The sequence below is a fragment of the Melopsittacus undulatus genome (assembly GCF_012275295.1).
Source record: "Melopsittacus undulatus isolate bMelUnd1 chromosome 25 unlocalized genomic scaffold, bMelUnd1.mat.Z SUPER_25_unloc_1, whole genome shotgun sequence".
Taxonomy (NCBI): Eukaryota; Metazoa; Chordata; class Aves; order Psittaciformes; family Psittaculidae; genus Melopsittacus; species Melopsittacus undulatus.
In genome coordinates, this window is record NW_022993936.1 from 84,669 (window position 1) to 111,496 (window position 26,828).

Here is a 26,828-nt window from a genome sequence, read left to right on the forward strand (position 1 = left end):
CGCGGTGACGTCAGCACCACGTGACTCCACCCCCCGCGCGGTGACGTCATCGGCTCCTCCCCCCTCCCCCCCTCCCGGTGTAAATAAACAGCCTCGGGTTCGCTTTGACCCCACGTGACCTCAAGGGGGCGGGGTCAATGGGAGCCACGCCCACTTCCGGACACGCCCCTTTCTGACCACGCCCATTTCCGGCCCCCGCCCCCACCCGCAGGTGCACCGCGCGTGGCAGGAAGCCCCTCCCCCCTCCGCCCTTCCGGCCCCTCCCCCACACAGGAGGAGGGGGGAGGGGGGGGAGGCTGAGACACATAGAACCTATAGAACCCATAGCCTGCCCCATAGGACCCATAGCATCCATAGCCTGACCCATAGCTGTGACCTATAGCACCCATAGCCTGCCCCATAGCATCTATAGCCTGCCCCATAGCACCCAGAGCACCTATAGCCTGCCCCATAGTGGTGACCCATAGCACCCATAGCCTGCCCCATAGTACCTATAGCCTGACCCATAGCAGTGACCCATAGCACCCATAGTCTGCCCCATAGCTGTGACCTATAGCACCCATAGTCTGCCCCATAGCACCCATAGCCTGCCCCATAGCACTGACCTATAGCACTCATACCCTGCCCCATAGTGGTGACCCATAGCACCCATAGCAACCATAGCCTGACCCATAGCAGTGACCTATAGCACCCATAGTCTGCCCTATAGCGGTGACCCATAGCACCCATAGTCTGCCCCATAGAACCCATAGCCTGCCCCACAGCACCCATAGCACCCATAGCCTGCCCCACAGCACCCATAGCACCCATAGCAGTGACCCATAGCACCCATAGCCTGCCCCATAGCAGTGACCTATAGCACCCATAGCCTGCCCCACAGCACCCATAGCACCCATAGCCTGCCCCACAGCACCCATAGCACCCATAGCAGTGACCCATAGCACCCATAGCCTGCCCCATAGCAGTGACCCATAGCACCCATAGCCTGCCCCATAGCACCCATAGCACCCATAGCCTGCCCCATAGCGGTGACCGCTCAGGTTGCTCCCCATAGGGAGCCCAGTTATCTCTGCCCCATAGCAGAGTCAGGCCCCCATAGGAATGCAAGCCCCATAGAGCCCCCATAGCACCCACAGCCCCATAGAGAACCATGTATGGGACCCATGTGCCTGCACCCCATAGCAGTGTCTGTGCCCCACTGAGGCCATTGGGCCCTATGGCAGCACCCAGGCCCCATAGAGGACCCATAGCAATATCCCTGCCCCATAGACCTATCCCAGCCCCACATCCTGCCCCACATCCTGCCCCACATCCCAGCCCCACATCCCAGCCCCACATCCTGCCCCACATCCCTGCCCCACATCCCAGCCCCACATCCTGCCCCACATCCTGCCCCACATCCCTGCCCCACATCCCTGCCCCACATCCCTGCCCCACATCCCATCCCTGCCCCACATCCCATCCCTGCCCCACATCCCAGCCCCACATCCAGCCCCACATCCAGCCCCACATCCCAGCCCCACATCCCATCCCTGCCCCACATCCCCTGCCCCACATCCCTGCCCCACATCCTGCCCCACATCCAGCCCCACATCCCAGCCCCACATCCCATCCCAGCCCCACATCCCATCCCTGCCCCACATCCCTGCCCCACATCCCAGCCCCACATCCAGCCCCACATCCTGCCCCACATCCTGCCCCACATCCTGCCCCACATCCAGCCCCACATCCCATCCCTGCCCCATTGGCGTCAACAGGAAGGGGCTGCCGGTGCCAAGGGGGGGGGAGGGGAGGGGGTTCCTTCCTGATGGGGGGGGGGAGGGGCCATGGGGGGGGTGGGGGTGTCCTCCCCTCCCCCACCCCAACCTTTATCTTGTCCACACCCCACAGTGCACACAGAACCCACAGCCTGCCCCATAGCCTGACCCATATCCCACCCCATAGCACCGATAACCTGCCCCATAGCTCCCATAGCCCCATAGCACCCATAGCCCCATAGCACCCATAGCCCCATAGCACCCATAGCCTTCCCCATAGCACCCATAACCTGCCCCATAGCCCCCATACACTGCCCCATAGCAGAGCCCCATAGCACCCATAGCCTGCCCTATAGCACCCATACCCTGCCCCATAGCCTGACCCATAACACCCATAACCTGCCCCATAGCCCCATAGCCCCCATAGCCCCCATATCCTGACCCATATCACCCATACCCTGCCCCATAGCAGTGCCCCATAACCTGCCCCATAGCCCCATAGCACCCATAGCCTGCCCCATAACCTGCCCCATAGCACCCATACCCTGCCCCATAGCCTGCCCCATAGCCTGCCCTATAGCCCCATAGCCCCATAGCCCCATAGCACCCCCCTTCCCCCCCCATTACCCCCATGCCCCCCCCCCAGGGCTGGGGTGTATGTGTGGGGCTGGCTCTGGCCGCCCTGGGCTGGGCCCTGCTCGTGGCCTCCCTGCCCCATAGCGTGTGGGGCCTGGGGGGGGGCAGGCGACGGCCGTGGCCTCGGTCACCATCACCCGCGGCCTATGGGGCGACTGCGTCACCGACGCCAGTGGGGTCAGCTCCTGTGTGCCCCTCGTGTCCCTCATCACACTGCCTGGTAGGGGCTATGGGGCAGCTATGGGGCAGCTATGGGGCAGCTATGGGGCAGCTATGGGGCAGCTGTGGGGCAGGTGTGGGGCAGGGTATGGGGCTACGGGGTCTATGGGGTGTTTGGGGTGTATGGGGTCTATGGGGCAGGGTGTGGGGCAGGGGATCTATGGGGCAGCTATGGGGCTATGGGGGCTATGGGGTGTATGGGGCTATGGGGGCTATGGGGTGTATGGGGCTATGGGGGCTATGGGGCTATGGGGGCTATGGGGTCTATGGGGTGTATGGGGCTATGGGGGCTATGGGGCTATGGGGTCTATGGGGTCTATGGGGCGACTGTGCCACCGACGCCAGTGGGGTCAGCTCCTGTGTGCCCCTTGTGTCCCTCATCACACTGCTTGGTAGGGGCTATGGGGCAGCTATGGGGGCTAAGGGGCTATGGGGCTATGGGGGCTATGGGGGCTATGGGGGCTATGGGGCTATGGGGTCTATGGGGTGTATGGGGGCTATGGGGCTATGGGGCTATGGGGCTATGGGGGCTATGGGGTCTATGGGGTCTATGGTGTCTATGGGGTTTATGGGGTCTATGGGGTCTATGGGGTCTATGGTGTCTATGGTGTCTATGGGGTCTATGGGGTCTATGTTGTCTATGGGGCCTATGGGGTCTATGGGGTCTATGGGGTCTATGGGGGCTATGGGGCTATGGGGGTCTATGGGGGCTATGGGGCTATGGGGGCTATGGGGGCTATGGGGGCTATGGGGGTTATGGGGGTTATGGGGCTATGGGGGCTATGGGGTCTATGGGGTCTATGGGGCTATGGGGGCTATGGGGGATATGGGGCTATGGGGTCTGTGGGGTGTATGGGGTGTATGGGGTCTATGGTGTCTATGGTGTCTATGGTGTCTATGGTGTCTATGGGCTCTATGGGCTCTATGGGGTGTGACTATTATGGTCTGTGGGGTCATGACCCCTCCCAGGTTACCTGCAGGGCTCTCGGGCTCTGGCTGTTGTCTCCTCCCTTGTGGCTGTTCCTGGTCTGATCCTCGGGGGGGTCCCAGGGGCCCGAAGGTCATCCCGGACTGCAGGGGGCGCCATAGTGCTGCTGGCTGGTAATGGGGCTCTATGGGGGCTATGGGGCTATGGGGCTCTATGGGGCTCTATGGGGCTATGGGGCTCTATGGGGCTATGGGGCTCTATGGGGCTCTATGGGGCTCTATGGGGCTATGGGGCTCTATGGGGCTATGGGGCTCTATGGGGCTCTATGGGGCTATGGGGCTCTATGGGGGCTATGGGGCTCTATGGGGGCTATGGGGCTATGGGGCTCTATGGGGCTATGAGGCTATGGGGCTCTATGGGGCTCTATGGGGCTATGGGGCTCTATGGGGCTCTATGGGGGCTATGGGGCTATGGGGCTCTATGGGGCTATGGGGCTATGGGGCTCTATGGGGCTCTATGGGGCTATGGGGCTCTATGGGGCTCTATGGGGGCTATGGGGCTATGGGGCTCTATGGGGCTCTATGGGGCTATGGGGCTCTATGGGGCTATGGGGCTCTATGGGGCTCTATGGGGCTCTATGGGGCTATGGGGCTCTATGGGGCTATGGGGCTCTATGGGGCTCTATGGGGCTATGGGGCTCTATGGGGGCTATGGGGCTCTATGGGGGCTATGGGGCTATGGGGCTCTATGGGGCTATGGGGCTATGGGGCTCTATGGGGCTCTATGGGGCTATGGGGCTCTATGGGGCTCTATGGGGGCTATGGGGCTATGGGGCTCTATGGGGCTATGGGGCTATGGGGCTCTATGGGGCTCTATGGGGCTATGGGGCTCTATGGGGCTCTATGGGGCTCTATGGGGCTATGGGGCTCTATGGGGCTCTATGGGGCTATGGGGCTATGGGGGCTATGGGGCTATGGGGCTATGGGGCTATGGGGGTATGGGGATATGGGGCTATGGGGGGTATGGGGCTATGGGGCTATGGGGGCTATGGGGCTATGGGGTATGGGGCTATGGGGGCTATGGGTCTATGGGGCTATGGGGCTATGGGGGCTATGGGGCTCTATGGGGCTGTGGGGGCTATGGGGCTATGGGGCTATGGGGCTATGGGGCTATGGGGGCTATGGGGCTATGGGGGCTATGGGGCTATGGGCTATGGGGCTATGGGGCTCTATGGGGCTGTGGGGGCTATGGGGCTATGGGGCTATGGGGCTATGGGGGCTATGGGGCTATGGGGCTATGGGGCTATGGGGGCTATGGGGGCTATGGGGCTATGGGGCTATGGGGCTATGGGGGCTATGGGGGCTATGGGGGCTATGGGGCTATGGGGCTATGGGGCTATGGGGGCTATGGGGGCTATGGGGCTATGGGGCTATGGGGGCTATGGGGCTATGGGGCTATGGGGGCTATGGGGATATGGGGATATGGGGCTATGGGGGCTATGGGGGCTATGGGGGCTATGGGGCTATGGGGCTATGGGGGCTATGGGGGCTATGGGGCTCTATGGGGCTCTATGGGGCTATGGGGGCTATGGGGCTCTATGGGGCTCTATGGGGCTATGGGGGCTATGGGGCTCTATGGGGCTCTATGGGGCTATGGGGCTATGGGGGCTATGGGGCTATGGGGCTATGGGGCTCTATGGGGCTCTATGGGGCTATGGGGGCTATGGGGCTCTATGGGGCTCTATGGGGCTATGGGGCTATGGGGGCTATGGGGCTATGGGGCTATGGGGGCTATGGGGATATGGGGATATGGGGCTATGGGGGCTATGGGGGCTATGGGGGCTATGGGGCTATGGGGGCTATGGGGGCTATGGGGGCTATGGGGCTCTATGGGGCTCTATGGGGCTATGGGGGCTATGGGGCTCTATGGGGCTCTATGGGGCTCTATGGGGCTATGGGGCTATGGGGGCTATGGGGCTATGGGGCTATGGGGGCTATGGGGATATGGGGATATGGGGCTATGGGGGCTATGGGGGCTATGGGGGCTATGGGGATATGGGGATATGGGGCTATGGGGGCTATGGGGGCTATGGGGATATGGGGCTATGGGGGCTATGGGGCTCTATGGGGCTATGGGGGCTATGGGGCTATGGGGCTATGGGGATATGGGGCTATGGGGGCTATGGGGGCTATGGGGTTATGGGGATATGGGGGGTATGGGGCTATGGGGATATGGGGATATGGGGGGTATGGGGCTATGGGGATATGGGGGTTATGGGGATATGGGGGGTATGGGGCTATGGGGCTATCGGGGGTATGGGGCTATGGGGCTATGGGGCTATGGGGCTATGGGGGCTATGGGGGCTATGGGGCTATGGGGATATGGGGGGTATGGGGCTATGGGGATATGGGGGTTATGGGGATATGGGGGGTATGGGGCTATGGGGCTATGGGGCTATGGGGGCTATGGGGGCTATGGGGCTATGGGGCTATGGGGGCTATGGGGCTATGGGGCTATGGGGGCTATGGGGATATGGGGATATGGGGCTATGGGGGCTTTGGGGGCTATGGGGGCTATGGGGCTATGGGGCTATGGGGGCTATGGGGGCTATGGGGCTCTATGGGGCTCTATGGGGCTATGGGGGCTATGGGGCTCTATGGGGCTCTATGGGGCTATGGGGGCTATGGGGCTCTATGGGGCTCTATGGGGCTATGGGGCTATGGGGGCTATGGGGCTATGGGGCTATGGGGCTCTATGGGGCTCTATGGGGCTATGGGGGCTATGGGGCTCTATGGGGCTCTATGGGGCTATGGGGCTATGGGGGCTATGGGGCTATGGGGCTATGGGGGCTATGGGGCTATGGGGCTATGGGGCTATGGGGGCTATGGGGGCTATGGGGGCTATGGGGCTATGGGGGCGATGGGGGCTCTGGGGGCTATGGGGCTCTATGGGGCTCTATGGGGCTATGGGGGCTATGGGCTCTATGGGGCTCTATGGGGCTCTATGGGGCTATGGGGCTATGGGGGCTATGGGGCTATGGGGCTATGGGGGCTATGGGGATATGGGGATATGGGGCTATGGGGGCTATGGGGGCTATGGGGGCTATGGGGATATGGGGATATGGGGCTATGGGGGCTATGGGGGCTATGGGGATATGGGGCTATGGGGGCTATGGGGCTCTATGGGGCTATGGGGGCTATGGGGCTATGGGGCTATGGGGATATGGGGCTATGGGGGCTATGGGGGCTATGGGGTTATGGGGATATGGGGGGTATGGGGCTATGGGGATATGGGGATATGGGGGGTATGGGGCTATGGGGATATGGGGGTTATGGGGATATGGGGGGTATGGGGCTATGGGGCTATCGGGGGTATGGGGCTATGGGGCTATGGGGCTATGGGGCTATGGGGGCTATGGGGGCTATGGGGCTATGGGGATATGGGGGGTATGGGGCTATGGGGATATGGGGGTTATGGGGATATGGGGGGTATGGGGCTATGGGGCTATGGGGGCTATGGGGCTATGGGGATATGGGGCTATGGGGGCTATGGGGCTATGGGGCTATGGGGGCTATGGGGCTATGGGGGCTATGGGGATATGGGGATATGGGGCTATGGGGCTATGGGGGGTATGGGGCTATGGGGCTATGGGGCTATGGGGCTATGGGGGCTATGGGGCTATGGGGATATGGGGGCTATGGGGTTATGGGGGCTATGGGGGCTATGGGGCTATGGGGCTATGGGGCTATGGGGCTATGGGGGCTATGGGGCTATGGGGCTATGGGGCTATGGGGCTATGGGGGTTATGGGGCTATGGGGCTCTATGGGGCTATGGGGGCTATGGGGCTATGGGGGCTATGGGGCTATGGGGCTATGGGGGCTATGGGGGCTATGGGGCTATGGGGGCTATGGGGCTATGGGGCTGCTATGGGGGCTATGGGGCTATGGGGCTATGGGGCTATGGGCTGCTATGGGGTGGTTATGGGCTGCTATGGTGTGGTTGTGGGGCTGCTATGGGGGTGCTATGGGGTGGTTATGGGGTGCTATGGGTGCTATGGGCTGCTATGGGGTGGTTATGGGGTGGTTATGGGGTTCTATGGGGTGGTTGTGGGGCTGCTATGGGGTGCTATGGGGTGGTTATGGGGCAATGGGTTGGCTGTGGGGCTGCTATGGGGTAGTTATGGGGTTCTATGGGGTGGTTATGGGGTGCTATGGGGTGACTATGGGGTGGCTATGGGGCAATGGGTTGGCTGTGGGCCTGTTATGGAGTGGCTATCAGGTGCTATGGAGTGCTATGCGGTGATTATGGGGCTGCTATGGGGTGGCTATGGGGCTGTGATGTGTGTTGCTATAGGGTGAGGGGTGTGATGAGTCCGCTATGGGGTTGCCATAGGGTGTGATGTGTGTATGTGCCTCAAGGTGTCATTATGGGTTTCTATGGGTCTCTATGGGTCCCGCTATGGGTCTCTATGGGTCCCGCTATGGGTCTCTATGGGTCCCGCTATGGGTCTCTATGGGTCCCATAGGGCTGCTCTCATTGGCTGCTGCTGTTTGGTTCGCGGTCGCCATTAGCCAGGAGTTCTTTGACCCCCAACATGCTGGAGTTCGGTGGGGCAGGGGGGGCTATGGGGCAGGGGGGGCTATGGGGGGTCTATGGGGTGCTATGGGGCAGGGGGGGCTATGGGGGGTCTATGGGGCAGGGGGGGCTATGGGGCGCTATGGGGCAGGGGGGGCTATGGGGGGTCTATGGGGCAGGGGGGGCTATGGGGCGCTATGGGGCAGGGGGGGCTATGGGGGGTCTATGGGGTGTCTATGGGGTGCTATGGGGCAGGGGGGCTATGGGGTGTCTATGGGGTGCTATGGGGCAGGGGGGCTATGGGGGGTCTATGGGGTGCTATGGGGCAGGGGAGGTATGGGGGGTCTATGGGGTGTCTATGGGGTGCTATGGGGCAGGGGGGGCTATGGGGGGTCTATGGGATGCTATGGGGCAGGTGTGGGGCAGCTATGGGGCAGCTATAGGGTGCTATGGGGTGGCTATGGGGCAGGTTATGGGGGGTCTATGGGGTGCTATGGGGCAGGGGGGGCTATGGGGTGTCTATGGGGTGCTATGGGGCAGCGGGGGCTATGGGGGGTCTATGGGGTGCTATGGGGCAGGGGGCCTATGGGGTGTCTATGGGGTGCTATGGGGCAGGGGGGGTATGGGGGGGTCTATGGGGTGCTATGGGGCAGGGGGGCTATGGGGGGTCTATGGGGTGCTATGGGGCAGGTTATGGGGTGTCTATGGGGTGCTATGGGGCAGGTTATGGGGTGTCTATGGGGTGCTATGGGGCAGGTTATGGGGTGTCTATGGGGTGCTATGGGGCTCTATATGTCTCTATGGTCTCTATGGGTCCTGACCCCCCCCCCCCCCCCCAGCTTCGAGCCGGGTCCGGGTGTGCTGCAGGCAGGAGGGGGCGGGGCCATGGCTGCGGTGGGCGGAGCTTTGGTCATGGCGTTTGCCAGGGACCCCCCACGGAGCCGAGGGTGAGGCCACGCCCCCTCCTCCCCATGGCCCCGCCCCCCTCTCCCCCTTCCTCTCCGCCCCTCCCCCCCCCCTTTCCATTCCCCACTATGGGAGGGGAGGGGGGCGCTGGTCACATGACACCACCACACCCCCTCCGCCCCTCCTCCCTCTCCCCACTCTGCCCCTCCCCCTCCCATTCCACACACGGGGGTGGGGGGGAGGGGGGCACTGGTCATGTGACACCACCCTCCCCTCTGCCCCTCCCCCTTTCCCCCCTCTCCGCCCCTCCCCCTCCCCCCAATCGCCCCTCCCCCCCCCTCCATTCCCCACCATTGGGGGGAGGGGGTCGCTGGTCACATGACACCCCCACCCCCCCTTCCGCCCCTCCCCCTCCTCCCTCCCATTCCCCACCCTAGAGAGGGGTGGGGTAGGGGGGGGGGGGTGCTGGTCACGTGATTGATACCACCTTCCCCCTCCCCCATCGCCCCTCCCCCTCTGCCCTCCCCCCCCTCCCGCACCTCTCCAGGGTGGGGAATGGGGGGGGAGGGGGGACACTGGTCACGTGATCACAGCCCTCCCCTCCCCCCTCCATTCCCCACCCTGGAGAGGGGCGGGGGGAGGGGTTACGCTGATCACGTGACCCCCTCCCCCCCCCCCCAGCTCCCCTTCCCCAGCCGCCAGCCTGGGGGACAAGTACGTGAGGAACGCCTACGTGTGACGTCACGGGGGTCACGCCGGGGTCAAGCCCCGCCCCCAACACGACGCCCCTCCCCCCTCCATTGACCCCTCCCCCTCCCCCACTGTAAACTGGGGCCCAACCCCCATGAACCTGCAATGGAGACGGTTATTGGGGGGGGGAGGGGAACCGGAAGTGGGGGGGAGGGGCACCGGAAGCCGGGATGACGTCATCAGAAGCTCAAATGTTTATTGGGGGAGGGGTCACCGTTAGTGCTGATGACGTCACCGGAAGCTGAAGTGCTGTGGGGGAGGGGTCATTGGAAGCTGTGATGACATCACAGGAAGTGATGATGACGTCACCTGACGCAGTGATGACGTCACAGGAAGCTCAGATGTTTATTGGGGGGATGGGGGCACTGGAAGTTCCAGTGCTGTGGGGGAGGGGTCACCCGAGGATGTGATGATGACGTCATTGTTGGCTCTGATGACGTCACATGACTCTGTAATGATGTCACTGGACGTGCTGATGATGTCACCGGAAGCGATGATGACGTCACAAGCAGCAGTGATGACATCACATGAAGCTGAGGTGGTGACGTCACAGGAAGCTGATGTGATGTCATCGCAGGAAGCAGTGGTGATGTCACAGAAAGTGATGATGACGTCATCGAAAGTGATGATGACGTCACAGGAAGCTCTGATGATGTCACCGGAAGCAGTGGTGACGTCACAGGAAGCTGAGGTGCTGCTCGGGGGTCGCAGGAAGTGCTGATGACGTCACCGGCAGCAGTGATGACGTCACCTGAAGTGACAATGACGTCACATGAAACGGAGGTGCCGTTTGGGAGTGACAGGAAGCGCTGATGACGTCACAGGAAGTGATGATGACGTCACAGGAAGCTGAGGTGCTGCTGGGGGTCACAGGCATTGAGGACGTCACCAGAAGTGATGATGACATCATCGGCAGTGATGACGTCACAGGAAGCAGTGGTGACGTCACATGAAGCTGATGTGATGACGTCACCGGAAGTGCCGATGCTGTCACAGGAAGTGATGACGTCACCGGAAGTGCCGATGCTGTCACAGGAAGTGATGACGTCACAGGAAGCTGAGGCGATGACGTCACCGGCAGCAGTGATGACGTCACAGGAAGTGCTGATGACGTCACAGGAAGTGCAGGTGTCTCTCCTTGGGGATCCCAAACTCCTCCTTGTGCCTCTCGAACAGCTCCTGCAGCCTCCTCAGGTACCGGATGTGCCACAAGGAAACAGCCTCGGGGGGGGGGTTGGGAACCCGCGGGAGCTGCAGCGGCCGACCCACTGCGGGGGGAGGGGGGGGGTGAGGGAACAGCTGCAACACCCCCCGGGGGGGACATGGTACTGACCCATTGAACACCATTGAGAGTGGGGGTTATTGGGGTGACCACCCCCCCCCCCATTCACACACACACACACCCCCACCATCATTGGGCACATGGAACAGTCCCATTCAACCCCATTGGATGGGGGTTAACGGGGTGATTCCCCCCCCAAACCGCAATGGTCTCACCCACACTGCACATGCCCCACTGAGGATGGAGACACACGGGGGGGGGGGTCAGAGAATGGTGAGACCCCCCCCTCTGTGGGGGACATGGAACAGACCCATTCAAACCTATGGGGTCAGGGTTATTGGGTTCCCCCCTCCCCCCATTCACACACACACCCCCCCCTTGGGCACATGGAACAGCCCCATTCAACCCTATGGGGTCGGGGTTATTGGGTTCCCCCCTCCCCCCATTCACACACATACCCCCCCCTTCATTGGGCACATGGAACCTTCCCATCCAACCCTATAGGGTGGGGATCATTGAGGTGACACCCCCCCTTCTGCACATGGAACTGCCCCATTCAACCCTATTGAGAGTAGGGATCATTGGGGTCTCCCCCCCCCTTCTCTACATGGAACCTTCCCATTCAACCCCATTGGGGGTGGAATCATTGGGGTTGTTCCCCCCCCCCCCGTCTGCAATGGTCTCACCCACACTGCACACGCCCCACTGAGGAGGGAGGGGGGTGAGAGAACAGCAACAACCCTCCCGGGGGGACATGGTACTGACCCATTTAACACCATTGAGAGTGGGGGTTATTGGGGTGACACCCCCCCATTCACACACACAAACACCCCTCCCTCCGTGGGGCACATGGAACAGCCCCATTCAAACCCATTGGTTGAGGGTTATTGGGGTGACCCCCCCCCCCCCTTCTCCACATGGAACTGCCCCATTCAACCCTATTGAGAGTGGGGATAAATGAATGGGGTGCCCCACCTCCCATTCACACACGGCCGCCCCCCCATTGGACACATGGAACCTTCCCATTCAGCCCCATTGGGTGGGGATCATTGGGGTGCCCCCCCCTTGGGCACATGGAACCGCCCCATTCAACCCCATTGAGTGTGGGGGTCATTGGGGTGACTCCCCCCCTTCTCCATATGGAACCTTCCCATTTAACCCCATGGGGTGGGGGTCATTGGGGTGCCCCCCCCCCCCCTTAGGCATATGGACCCATCCCATTCAACCCCATTGAGAGAGGGGATCATTGCGGCCACCCCCAGCCCCTTGGGCACATGGAACCTTCCCATTCAACCCCATTGGTTGGGGGTCATTGGGTTCCCCTCCCCCCCCCCATTCACACACACACCCCCCCCCTTGGGCACATGGAACCTTCCCATTCAACCCCACTGGGGGTGGGATCACTGGGGTTTCCCCCCCCCCCCCCCACATGGAACCTTCCAATTCAACCCCATTGGGTGGGATCATTAGGGTGCCCCCCCCCCCCCTTCTCCATATGGACCCGACCCATTCAACCCTATTGGGTGGAGATTAATGGGGTGCCCCCCTCATTCAACCCTCCCCCCCCCCATCCACAATGGTCTCACCCACGCTGCACACGACCCTCCGGAAGGGGAGAAGCCCCATAGGGGGCAATGAGCCAGGACCCCCCCCCCTCCATTGGGCACATGGAACCTTCCCATTCAACCCCATTGGGTGAGGGGATCATTGGGGTGCCCCCCCCCCCCCAATTCACACACACCCCCCCTTCTCCATATGGAACCTTCCCATTCAACCCCATTGGGTGGGGGTCATTGGGGTGCCCCTCCCCCATTCACACACCTCTCCCCCCCTTGGGCACATGGAACCTTCCAATTCAACCCCATTGGGTTTGTTATCAATGGGGTCCCCCCCCCCTTCTCCACATGGACCCGTCCCATTCAACCCAATAGGGACCCTAAGGGACCCTAACCCCCCCTCCATCCACAATGGTCTCACCCACGCTGCACACGGCCCTGCGGAAGGGGAGGAGCCCCAGGTCGTACTGGAACACACCACGTGCGTGGAACAGGGGGAGGGCGAGTCCGAGCATGCGCAGAACGCGCTCCTGGAGCATGCGCAGAGCGGAGCCGGGGGGGGGGCGGCGCTGATGGAACAGCTCATTCTCCCCGAAGGAGAACACGGGAACCAATGAGGCTCTGGGGGGGGGGGAGGGGGGAACAGCCGAGATCAACCCCCCCCCTTGTGGTAATGGTATAACCCATGTGCCATAAACACCCCCCCCAATGGGGCCAATGGGATAACCCAGTGCCATAAACACCCCCCCCTCAATGGGGCCAATGGGATAACCCATAGCCATAAACACCCCCCCACTCAATGGGGCCAATGGGATAACCCATAGCCATAAACACCCCCCCCTCAATGGGGCCAATGGGATAACCCATAGCCATAAACACCCCCCCCTCAATGGGGCCAATGGGATAACCCATAGCCATAAACACCCCCCCACTCAATGGGGCCAATGGGATAACCCAGTGCCATAAACACCCCCTCAATGGGGCCAATGGGATAACCCATGTGCCATAAACACCCCCCCCCCCTCAATGGGGCCAATGGGATAACCCAGTGCCATAAACACCCCCTCAATGGTTCCAATGGGATAACCCAGTGCCATAAACACCCCCCCCCCCCCCAATGGGGCCAATGGGATAACCCATGTGCCATAAACACCCCCCTCAATGGGGCCAATGGGATAACCCAGTGCCATAAACACCCCCCCCCTCAATGGAGCCAATGGGATAACCCAGTGCCATAAACACCCCCCTCCCCATTAGTGCCAATGGGATAACCCATGTGCCATAAACACCCCCCCCTCAATGGGGCCAATGGGATAACCCAGTGCCATAAACACCCCTCAATGGGGCCAATGGGATAACCCAGTGCCATAAACACCCCCCCCTCAATGGGGCCAATGGGATAACCCAGTGCCATAAACACCCCCCCCTCAATGGGGCCAATGGGATAACCCAGTGCCATAAACACCCCCCCCTCAATGGGGCCAATGGGATAACCCAGTGCCATAAACACCCCCCTCCCCATTAGTGCCAATGGGATAACCCAGAGCCATAAACACCCCCCCCCTCAATGGGACCAATGGGATAACCCAGTACCATAAACTCCCCCCTCAATGGGGCCAATGGGATAACCCAGTGCCATAAACACCCCCCTCAATGGGGCCAATGGGATAACCCAGTGCCATAAACACCACCTAATGGGGCCAATGGGATAACCCAGTGCCATAAACACCCCCCCCCCTCAATGGTTCCAATGGGATAACCCAGTGCCATAAACACCCCCTCAATGGGGCCAATGGGATAACCCAGTGCCATAAACACCCCCTCAATGGGGGCAATGGGATAACCCAGTGCCATAAACACCCCTCAATGGGGCCAATGGGATAACCCAGAGCCATAAACACCCCCCCCCCAATGGCTCGAATGGGATAACCCAGTGCCATAAACACCCCCTCAATGGGGCCAATGGGATAACCCAGTGCCATAAACACCCCCTCAATGGGGGCAATGGGATAACCCAGTGCCATAAACACCCCTCAATGGGGCCAATGGGATAACCCAGTGCCATAAACACCCCCCCCCCCAATGGCTCGAATGGGATAACCCAGTGCCATAAACACCCCCCCATTAGTGCCAATGGGATAACCCATTCCCATACCCCCCCATTGCCAATGGTCTCTCCCACCCCAGCCCCGCTCCCCCTTAGCCCCGCCCACCCCCTGACTCCGCCCACCCCTTAGCCCCGCCCACCCCCTAACTCCGCCCACCCCTTAGCCCCGCCCACACCCTGGCCCCGCCCACCCCTTAGCCCCGCCCACCCCCTGGCCCCGCCCACCCCCAGGCCCCGCCCACCCGTGGTGCAGTGCGCAGCGCACGAAGCCCGTGCGGTGCCTGATGCGCATGCGCAGAGCTCCTGGCTCCGCCTCCAGCGCCTCCGGGGCCCCGCCCACCACGATGGCGGCCACGTGACCCCCCCCGGGACGGCTCAGGAGGTAGTCCAGACTGCGGCGGTCGGAGGAGACCAGACCTGGGGGTCAATGGGGGGTCATGGGGTCAAGGGGGGGGTCATGGGGTCAAGGGGGGTCATGGGGGGTCATGGGGGTCATGGGGGGTCATGGGGGCAATGGGGGTCATGGGGGTCAATGGGGTCAATGGGGGTCATGGGGGGCAATGGGGGTCAATGGGGTCAATGGGGGTCATGGGGTCAATGGGGGTCAATGGGGGACAATGGGGGTCATGGGGTCGATGGGGGTCAATGGGGATCAATGGAAGTCAATGGGGGTAAATGGGGGTCAATGGGGTCAATGGGGGTAATGCGGGTCAAAGGGGGTCAATGGGGGGCAATGGGGTTAATGGGGGGCAATGGGGGTCATGGGGTCAATGGGGGTCATGGGGTCAATGGGGGGCAATGGGGGTCATGGGGGTCAATGGGGGTAATGGGGGGCAATGGGGGTCAAGGGGGGGGCAATGGGGGTAATAGGACCACAATGGGGGACAATGAGACCCCAATGGGACCCCAATAAACGACAATGGGACCTCAATGGGACCTTAATGGGGGGCAATGAGACCCAATGAGGGGCAGTGGGACCCCAATGGGGGCAATGGGATCACAGTGGTTGCAATGGGACCTCAATGGTGTCAATAGGACCCCAATGGGTGTCAATGGGACCCCAATGAGAGGCAAATGGAACCAGAATGGGGGGCAATGGGACCCCAATGTGTGTCAGTGGGCCCCCAGTGGGTGTCAATGGGCCGTCAATGGGACTGCGATGGGTGTCAATAGGTGTCAATGGGTATCAGTGGGGTCAGTGGGTGTCAATGGGGTCAATGGGTATCAATGGGTGTCAGTGGGACCCCAATTGGTGTCAATGGGTGCAATGGGACCTCAATGGACCCCAATGGGTATCAATGGGTATCAATGGCCCCCCAAGCGCCCATAGCTGCCCCTGTCGTGCCCACCCCCGGCCAGCAGGTACTCCCGCAGCAGGGGCACTCGGAACCAAGCAGGCAGCGTCAGGAGCCAGACCCGGAGCCCTGGGAAGAGGACCCCGAAGCCGGAAGCGTCAATGGCGAAGTTCCCGAAGGCCGAGACCGAGAGGACCCCGTGGGGATGGAGGCACATGATGTAATTGCCTGAGGGCTCCAGCGGCGCCGTGCGGCGGAGCTGAGGGGGGGACAGGCAATGACATGGGCAGCTATAGCCATTGAGGACCCCAAACCCTTCCTAGGACCCTCATTGAGGACCTCAAGCCCTTCCTAGGACCCAATACCGGAGCTGCGGGGGGGGGACAGGCAATGCTGAGGGCAGCTAAAGCCATTGAGTACCACACATTGAGGACCCCACACCCTTCTTGGGCACCTAAACCCATTGAGGACCCCACACTGTCCCTAGGACACAAGACAGGCAATGCCTTGGGCAGCTAAACCAATTGAGGACCCCCACACCTTCCTTACGACCCACATTGAGGATCCGAAACCCTTCCTAGGAACCAAGACCGGCAATGCCAAAGGCAGCTAAAGCCATTGAGGACCCCACACAATCTATAGGACCCCCATTGAGGACCCCGTGGGGATGGAGGCACATGATGTAATTGCCTGAGGGCTCCAGCGGCGCCGTGCGGCGGAGCTGGGGGGGGGACAGGCAATGACATGGGCAGCTATAGCCATTGAGGACCCCACACACTCCCTAGGACCCCCCCTCCGGAGCTGTTGGGGGGGAACAGGCAATGGTGAGGGCAGCTAAAGCCATTGAGGACCACACACTGAGGACCCCACACTCTTCTTGGGCACCTAAACCCGTTGAGGAGCCCGCACTCTCCCTAGGACCCAAGACAGGCAATGCCTTGGGCAGCTAAACCAATTGAGGACCCCACGCCCTCCATAGGCCCACCATTGAGGATCCCAGACCTTTCCTAGGACCCAACACCAGCAATGCGTTGGGCACCTAAATCTATTGAGGGCCCCACCCGCTGCAAGGCCGGCAATGCCATGGGCAGCTAAAACCATTGAAGACCCCACCCCCTCCCTAGGACCAGACCGGCATTGCCATAGGCACCTAAACCCTGTGAGGACCCCACACCCTCCCACGGCTCCTCCCCCCGCAGCAACACCGGCACTGCCACGGGCAGCTAAACCCATTGAAGACCCCACACCCTCCCTAGGACCCCCACAACACCGGCAATGCCATAGACATCTAAACCCATTGAGGACCCCCCCAAGGCCCCGCCCCATAGGACCCAACACCGGCACTCCCATAGACACCTAAACCCCTTGAGGACCCTACACCGGCAATGCAACGGGCACCTAAACACATTGAGGACCCCACACCCTCCCAAGGCCCTCCCCACATCAAGACCGGCAATGCCATAGACACCTAAACCCATTGAGGACCCCATACCCTCCCTAGGACCCAAGACTGGCAATGCCATGTGCACCTAAACCCATTGAGAACCCCACACCACCCCTAGGACCCCCCCGCAGCAATACCGGCAATTCCATAGACACCTAAACCCTTTGAGGACCCCACACCCTCCAAGGACCCCCATTGAGGACCCCAAACCCTTCCTAGGACCCCAGAGCGGCACTGCCATAGACACCTAAACCCATTGAGGACCGCCCCGCAGCAAGACAGGCAATGCCTTGGACACCTAAACCCATTGAGGACCCCATACTCTGCCTAGGACCCCCACCGGCAATGCCATAGACACCTAAACCCCTTGAGGCCCCCCCAGGCCCCACCCCATAGGACCCAAGACCGGCAATGCTATGGGCACCTAAACCCATTGAGAACCCCACACCCTCCATAGGACCCCCATTGAGGACCCCAAACCCTTCCTAGGACCCGACCGGCAATTCCATAGACACCTAACCCATTGAGGCCCCCCCCCACATCAAGACCGGCAATGCCATCGACACCTAAACCCATTGAGTACCCCACACCCTCCATAGGACCCCCATTGAGGACCACATCTCCTCCCTAGGACCCCAGACCGGCAATGCCATGTGCAACTAAACCCATTGAGGACCTCACACCCTCCCAAGGACTCAAGGACGGCAATGCCGTGGGCACCTAAACCTATTGAGGACCCACATCCTCCCTAAAACCCAAGACCGGCAATGGCTTGGGCACCTAAACCCATTGAGGACACCCCCCCCCCCCGGGACCCCCGCAGTTAGACAGGCAATGCCATAGACACCTAAACCCATTCAGGACCGTCCGGCAGCAAGACCGGCAATGCCGTGGGCACCTAAACCCAATGAGGACCCCACACCCTCCCAAGGCCCCCCCCCCGCAAGACAGGCACTCCCATAGACACCTAAACCCATTGAGGACCCCCACACACCCCCCTAGGACCCCCGCAGTTAGACAGGCAATGCCATGGGCACCTAAACCCATTGAGGACCTCACCCCCTCCCTAGGACCCAACACCGGCACTCCCATAGACACCTAAACCCATTGAGGACCCCAAACCCTTCCTAGGACCCAACACAGGCACTCCCATAGACACCTAAACCCATTGAGGACCCTACACCGGCAATGCCTTGGGCACCTAAACCCATTGAGTACCCCACACTCTCCCTAGGACCCAAGACAGGCAATGCCTTGGGCAGCTAAAGCCATTGACACCCCCCCCCAAGGCCCCGCCCCATAGGACCCAACACCGGCACTCCCATAGACACCTAACCCCCTTGAGGCCCCCCCACACTCACCGACAGTGGGAAGTAGTCCCGGAAGTGACGCCATATTGCCCATGACCTGACGCATGCGCACGGGCGCCCCCCGCGCCGGGGGGTGTGGCGATCCGCCCATAGCCACGCCCCATAGAGGAGGGCGGGGCCACGGAGGGGGCCGGACAGCGCATGCGCGAACAGCAGCAGGCACAGCTGGGCTGGACCATTGCAATGGGGGGGGGGGGGGAGCCGCATGCGCGTTACATACGATGGGGGGGGATGGGAGCACTAAGCACCCCCCTATGGGTGTGTATAGGGATAACTATAGGGGATATATGGGATTCACCCCCTCCCCCCCCAAGTGTTTATTATTGCCTATGGAATTATATTAACAACCCCCCCATAAACCCCATATGGATCAGTCCCCATTACCCCATATGGATCAGTCCCATTGCCCCCTATGGATCAATCCCATTACCCCCATAAACCCCATATGGATCAATCCCCATTACCCCCCCCCCCCCCCCCCATAAACCCCATATAGATCAATCCCCATTACCCCCTATGGATCATCCCCCATTCCCCCCTATGGATCAATCCCCATTCCCCCCATAAACCCCCTATGGATCATTCCCCATTCCCCCCTATGGATCAATCCCCATTACCCCCCCATATACCCCATATGGATCATTACCCCCTATGCATCATTCCCCATTCCCCCCTATGGATCAATCCCATTCCCCCCCATAAACCCCCTATGGATCATTCCCCATTACCCTCTATGGAGCAATCCCATTACCCCAAACCCCATATGGAGCAGTCCCCATTACCCCCTATGGATCAATGCCCATTACCCCCTCCCCCCCATAAACCCCATATGGATCATTCCCCATTACCCCCTATGGATCAATGCCCATTACCCCCTCCCCCCCATAAACCCCATATGGATCATTCCCCATTGCCCCATATGGAGCAGTCCCCATTACCCCCAAACCCCATATGGATCAATCCCCATTCCCCCCTATGGATCAATCCCATTACCCCCCCATAAACCCCATATGGATCATTCCCCATTACCCCCATTAACCCCCTATGGACCATTCCCCCCTATGGATCAATCCCATTACCCCCCATAAACCCCCTATGGATCAATCCCCATTACCCCCTATGGATCATTCCCCATTACCCCCTATGGATCAATCCCATTACCCCCATAAACCCCATATGGATCATTCCCCATTACCCCATATGGATCAATCCCCATTACCCCCCATAAACCCCACATGGACCAGTCCCCATTACCCCCTATGGATCAATCCTCATTTCCCCCCATAAACCCCCTATGGATCAATCCCATTCCCCCCCATAAACCCCATATGGACCATCCCCCATTCCCCCCTATGGATCAATCCCCATTACCCCCCCCCCCTAAACCCCATATGGATCAATCCCCATTACCCCCTATGGATCTATCCCCATTGCCCCCCCCATAAACCCCATATGGATCATCCCCCATTACCCCCTATGGATCATTCCCCAATACCCTATATGGATCATTCCCCATTACCCCCATACCTCATATGGAGCAGTCCCCATTCCCCCCCATAAACTCCATATGGAGCAGTCCCCATTACCCCCATAAACCCCCTATGGATCACTCCCCATCCCCCCCATGGATCAATCCCATTACCCCCCATAAACCCCATATGGATCATCCCCCATTACCCCCTATGGATCAGTCCCATTACCCCCCCATAAATCCCATATGGAGCAGTCCCCATTACCCCAAACCCCATATGGATCAATCCCCATTACCCCCTATGGATCAGTCCCCATTACCCCCCATAACCCCCCTATGGACCATTCCCCACCCCCCCCATGCATCAGCCCCATTACCCCCTATGGGCTGTACCATTCCCTATGGGGGGGGTTGTTCTCACCCAGCAGCAGGAAGGAGCAGACCCACTGCAGCACTGCCAGCGTCTGCAGCCTGCGCTGCAATGGGGTCCGCAATGGGGCGAAGCGAAGGGGCATCGAGGGGCACTTATGGGGCTATGGGGGCACTTGTGGGGCCACTTATGGGGCAATAGGGCCACTTATGGGGCAGTTATGGGGCAGTTATGGGGCAGTTATGGGGCTATGGGGGCACTTATGGGGCAGTTATGGGGCAATAGGGGCACTTATGGGGCTATGGGGGCACTTATGGGGCCACTTATGGGGCAGTTATGGGGCAATAGGGGCACTTATGGGGCCACTTATGGGGACAGTTATGGGGCAGTTATGGGGCTATGGGGGCACTTATGGGGCACTTATGGGGCCACTTATGGGGCTATGGGGGCACTTATGGGGCAGTTATGGGGCAGTTATGGGGCACTAGGGGCAGTTATGGGGCGACAGGGCCACTTATGGGGCCACTTCTGGGGCAATAGGGGCAGTTATGGGGCAGTTATGGGGCAATAGGGGCAGTTATGGGGCTATGGGGGCACTTATGGGGCCACTTATGGGGCAGTTATGGGACAGTTATGGGGCAATAGGGGCAGTTATGGGACAGTTATGGGGCAATAGGGGCAGTTATGGGACAGTTATGGGGCAATAGGGGCAGTTATGGGGCAGTTATGGGGAATGGGACCGGGGGTTATATAGGGCTCGGATCCGCCCCCCCCCCCCCCCCCCCCCCCCCTTGGGGTCCCATGGGGGGTCTTGTGTAAATGGTGAGTAAAGGGGAGAGGTTGGGAAAGGACTGGGAGGGACTGGGAGGGACTGGGAGGTTATTGGATGGGGTACTGGGGGCACCAGTATGTGTTTATTGGGGTATACTGGGGTACATTGGGGTACATTGGGGTACATAGAGGTACATTGGGGTACATTGGGGTACACTGGGGACCCCCCAGTACATGTATACTGGGGTACACTGGTGTAAATTGGGGTACATTGGGGTATATTGGGGTGCATTGGGGTATATTGGGGTATATTGGGGTACATTGGGGTACATTGGGGTGCATTGGGGTTTATTGGGGTACATTGGGGTATATTGGGGTGCATTGGGGTACATTGGGGTATATTGGGGTATATTGGGGTATATTGGGGTACATTGGGGTGCATTGGGGTATATTGGGGCACATTGGGGTATATTGGGGTACATGGGGGTACATTGGGGTACATTGGGGTATATTGGGGCACATTGGGGTATATTGGGGTATACTGGTGTTTATTGGGGTACACTGGTGTACATTGGGGTATATTGGGGTACATTGGGGCACATTGGGGTACATTGGGGTATATTGGGGTACATTGGGGTACACTGAAGTACATTGGGGTATATTGGGGGTACATTGGGGTATATTGGGTACATTGGGGTACATTGGGGTACATAGGGGGTACATTGGGGTACATTGGGGTACATAGGGGGTACATTGCGGTACATTGGGGTCCATTGGGGTACATTGGGGTCCATTGGTGTTTAGTGGGATACATTGGGGTACATTGGGATACATTACCCCCCCCACCCCATAGCGCCCCATAATACCCCATAGCGCCCCATAGCACCCCCATAGCACCCATAGCGCCCCATAGAGCCCCATAGCACCCCATAGAGCCCCATAGCACCCCATACTGCCCCATAGAGCCCCATAGCGCCCCATAGACACCCCCATAGACCCCATAGAGACCCCATAGAGCCCCATAGCCCCCCATAGAGCCCCATAGAGCCCCATAGCACCCCATAGAGCCCCATAGCGCCCCATAGCGCCCCATAGAGACCCCATAGAGCCCCATAGCACCCCATAGAGCCCCATAGCACCCCATAGAGCCCCATAGAGCCCCATACCGCCCCATAGAGACCCCATAGAGCCCTATAGAGCCCCATAGCTCCTCACTGCCCCTCCCCCGCTGCCCCCTGGGGGCTGCCCCCCCCCTCTGCCCTGGGTGGGGGAGGGGGGGAGGGCTGCGGGGGGGGAGGGGCAGGTTTGGGGTCCCCCCATCCATGTACATTGGGGCTCATTGGGTTACATTGGTGTTTATTGGGGTGCATTGGGTTACATTGGGGTCCATTACCCCCCCTGCCCCATAGAGCCCCATAGAGCCCCATAGCACCCCATAGCGCCCCATAGAGACCCCATAGAGCCCCATAGCACCCCATAGCGCCCCATAGAGACCCCATAGTGCCCCATAGAGACCCCATAGTGCCCAATAGAGACGCCATAGTGCCCCATAGAGACCCCATAGCACCCCATAGAGCCCCATAGCACCCCCATAGCACCCCATAGTACCCCATAGAGCCCCAGAGCACCCCCATATCGCCCCATAGAGCCCCATAGAGACCCCATAGAGCCCCATAGCACCCCATAGAGACCCATAGAGCCCTATAGAACCCCATAGAGCCCCATAGCACCCCCATAGCACCCCATAGTCCCCAGTCTGTGTACATTGGGGTGCATTGGGGTACATTGGTGTTTATTGAAGTGCATTGGGTTACATTGGGGTCCATTACCCCCCCTCGCCCCATAGAGCCCCATAGCTCCCATAATGCCCCATAGCGCCCCATAGAGACCCATAGAGACCCATAGCCCCCATAGCACCCCAGAGACCCCATAGCACCCCATAGCACCCCATAGAGCCCCATAGCAACCCATAGAGCCCCATAGAGCCCCATAGCACCCCCATAGCACCCCATAGAGCCCCATAGCACCCCATAGCACCCCATAGAGCCCCATAGCACCCCATAGCGCCCCATAGCACCCCCATAGAACCCCATAGAGCCCCATAGAGACCCCATAGTGCCCCATATCACCCCCATAGCACCCCATAGAGCCCCATAGAGACCCCATAGAGCCCCATAGCACCCCCATAGCGCCCCATAGTGCCCCATAGAGCAGCATAGCACCCCATAGTGCCCCACAGAGACCCCATAGAGACCCCATAGAGCCCCATATCGCCCCATAGAGCCCTATAGAGCCCCATAGCTCCTCACTGCCCCTCCCCCGCTGCCCCCTGGGGGCTGCCCCCCCCCTCTGCCCGGGGTGGGGGAGGGGGGGAGGGCTGGGGGGGGGGAGGGGCAGGTTTGGGGTCCCCGGGGGGGGGCAGGGAGACCACAATGTACTTCTGGAGGGGGCTGGGGGCTGTGGTGCTGGAGGGGGAGGGGGAGGTGGGGGAGGGGCTGGAGCTGAAGGACAGAACCTGGGGGGACAGCCCATAGTAACCATACATCCCATAATATCCATACATCCCATAATACCCCCCCTCCATCCCATAATACTCCCATCCCATAACCCCTCCATCCATCTCATAATACCCCCTCCATCCCATAATAACCCCATCCATCCCATAATACCCCCATACAACCCATACCCCCCCAATTCATCCCATAATACCCCCCCCATATTACCCCCCCATCCCATACCCCCTCCCCTCCATCCCATAATACCTCCATCCCATTATAACCCCCCTCCATCCCATAACACCCCCCTCCATCCCATAATACCCCCCACCCCCCATACATCCCATAATACCCCCATCCCATAATAACCCCCCATAATACCCCCATAAAACCCATACCCCCCCATACATCCCATAATACCCCCATCCCATACCCCCCCTCCATCCCATAATAAACCCCCATCCCATAATACCTCCATCCCATAATACGTCCTCATCCATCCCATAATAACCCCCCCATAACCCCATCCATCCCATAATACCCCCATATCCCATAATACCCCCATACAACCCATAACCCCCCCATCCCATAACACACCCCCCATACATCCCATAATACTCCCATCCCATAATCCCCTCCCCCATACTATATTACCCCCCCTCCATCCCATAATACCCCCACCCCATATTACCCCCCATACATCCCATAATACCCCTCCCACCCCATAACCCCCCCCCTCCATCCCATACCCCCCATAATAACCTCATCCATCCCATAATACCCCCCATACATCCCATAACCCCCCCATATTACCCCCCCATCCCCTACCCCCCCCTCCATCCCATAATACCCCATACATCCCATACCCCCCCAACCATCCCATAATACCCCCCCATATTACACCCCCCCCACCCCATACCCCCCCCACCCCATATTACCCCCCATACATCCCATAATAACCCCCCCATATCACCCCCCCCCTCCCCTCCATCCCATAATACCCCCTATCCATCCCATAATAACCCCCCCATATTACCCCCCATCCCATAATAACCCCCCCCATATCACCCCCCCCTCCATCCCATAATACCCCCACCCCCCATACATCCCATATCACCCCCCTCCCCCCCCCCCATCCCATAATACCCTCACCTGTTGCCCGGCTCCCGTTCCCATGACGATGAACTTGGGGGGGGGCGGGGCCTGAGGGGTCGCTCCCCTGGCCCCTCCCCCCACCGGCACCGCAATGGCTCCTGGGACCTTGAGCAGGGCGGGGGGGGGGCGGGGGGGGGGAGGGGCACCCGGAGCGGAGGGGGGAGGCTGGGACAGCGTCAGCGTGGGGCGGGGCTGGGGGCGGGGCCAGGGGAGGGGGCGTGGTCAGAGACACACATAGAGACATATAGAGCCCCATAGAGACCCATAGAGCCCCATAGAGACCCATAGAGACCCATAGAGACCCATAGCTGCCCCATAGCTGCTCTATAACTGCCCCATAGGACCCCATAGCTGCCCCATAGATCACCATAGAAACCCATAGCTGCCCCATAGCTGCTCTATAACTGCCCCATAGATGCCCCATAGCTGCTCTATAACTGCCCCATAGATCACCATAGCTGCCCCATAGCTGCTCTATAACTGCCCCATAGCTGCCCCATAGCTGCCCCATAGGCACCTGTGTGATGGTCAGTGTTGTCCTGTTCACCTGCTGTGCTGCCAGCGCTGCCTGTGCTCTTGCCTTCCCATAGCCCCATACCCACCCCATAACCTACCCCATAACCTGCCCCATAGCTGCCCCATAGCTGCCCCATAGCACTCCCATAGCCCCATAGCTGCCCCATAGCTGCCCCATAGGCACCTGTGTTATAGTGAGCGTTGTCCTGTTCACCTGCTGTGCTGCCAGCGCTGCCTGTGCTCTTGCCTTCCCATAGCCCTATACCCACCCCATAACCTGCCCCATAGCCACCCCATAGCCATCCCATAGCCATCCCATAGCCATCCCATAGCACCCTATAGCTGCCCCATAGCTGCCCCATAGGCACCTGTGTGATGGTCAGTGTTGTCCTGTTGACCTGCTGTGCTGCCAGTGCTGCCTGTGCTCTTGCCTTCCCATAGCCCCCCCATAACCCACCCCATAGCACTCCCATAGCCCCATAGCCGCCCCATAGAGACCCATAGCTGCCCCATAGCCACCCCATAGCTGCCCCATAGAGACCCACACCTGCCCCATAGCTGCCCCATAGGCACCTGTGTTATAGTGAGCGTTGTCCTGTTGACCTGCTGTGCTGCCAGTGCTGCCTGTGCTCTTGCCTTCCCCACATGGGAGCAGAGCAGAGGCCCCAGATACCCAAACTCTGCCCTATAGGAGTCAGGGACGTCTGGGGGGGAGCGAAGCTTGGCCAGGACTGGGGCACAGTGTTTCTGTGGGGCAGACCCATAAGTGAAGCCAGACCCATAAGTGACCCCGGACCCATAAGTGAACCCAGCCCCATAAGTGAACCCAGCCCCATAGCACTGTGGGTTCCCAGCCCCATAGGGCACAGCTACCAGCCCCATAGCACTATGGGTCCCAGCCCCATAAGTGCCCCCAGCCCCTCAGGTAACCCCAGCACCACAGCGCTGTGGGTTCCCAGCCCCATAGGGTGCAGTTTCTCAGCCCCACAAGTGCCCCCAGCCCCATAGCACCCCCAGCCCCATAGCACCCCCAGCCCCATAGCACCCCCAGCCCCACAAGTGTCCCCAGCCCCATAGCACCCCCAGCCCCACAGCGCTGTGGGTCCCCAGCCCCATAGCACCCCCAGCCCCATAGCACCCCCAGCCCCACAGCTGTGGGTCCCAGCCCCATAGCACCCCCAGCCCCATAGCACCCCCAGCCCCACATCTGTGGGTCCCAGCCCC

At 60.3% G+C, this 26,828-nt stretch overlaps 2 protein-coding genes across 3 annotated transcripts in view; one reads left to right on the forward strand and one right to left on the reverse strand.

The window, feature by feature from the left end:
• Positions 1-2,383: 2,383 nt before the first annotated feature.
• On the forward strand, positions 2,384-9,833 carry LOC117438094 (claudin-19-like). 2 transcript variants are annotated; one of them, XM_034073506.1, is made up of 5 exons: positions 2,384-2,613; positions 3,593-3,713; positions 8,067-8,148; positions 8,956-9,063; positions 9,704-9,833. In XM_034073506.1, exons 1-5 carry the CDS (start codon positions 2,389-2,391, stop codon positions 9,759-9,761), a joined length of 594 nt encoding a protein of 197 aa, XP_033929397.1. In that variant the 5' UTR covers positions 2,384-2,388; the 3' UTR covers positions 9,762-9,833. The 2 variants fall into 2 exon arrangements, with proteins under 2 accessions (XP_033929397.1, XP_033929398.1); XM_034073507.1 differs by lacking the exon at positions 8,067-8,148.
• Positions 9,834-10,117: 284 nt separating this feature from the next.
• The window catches only part of TAF6 (TATA-box binding protein associated factor 6), a 35,523-nt gene continuing 18,812 nt past the window's right edge, over positions 10,118-26,828 (reverse strand). The window contains exons 13-21 of the mRNA XM_034073509.1: positions 26,178-26,351; positions 25,086-25,280; positions 23,867-23,953; positions 16,067-16,271; positions 14,960-15,134; positions 13,032-13,231; positions 10,890-11,040; positions 10,616-10,798; positions 10,118-10,418 (exon numbers count right to left, since the gene is read on the reverse strand). Of these exons, the coding sequence (XP_033929400.1) occupies positions 10,118-10,418; positions 10,616-10,798; positions 10,890-11,040; positions 13,032-13,231; positions 14,960-15,134; positions 16,067-16,271; positions 23,867-23,953; positions 25,086-25,280; positions 26,178-26,351 (1,671 nt within the window). The remainder of the gene's footprint in view (positions 10,419-10,615; positions 10,799-10,889; positions 11,041-13,031; positions 13,232-14,959; positions 15,135-16,066; positions 16,272-23,866; positions 23,954-25,085; positions 25,281-26,177; positions 26,352-26,828) is intronic.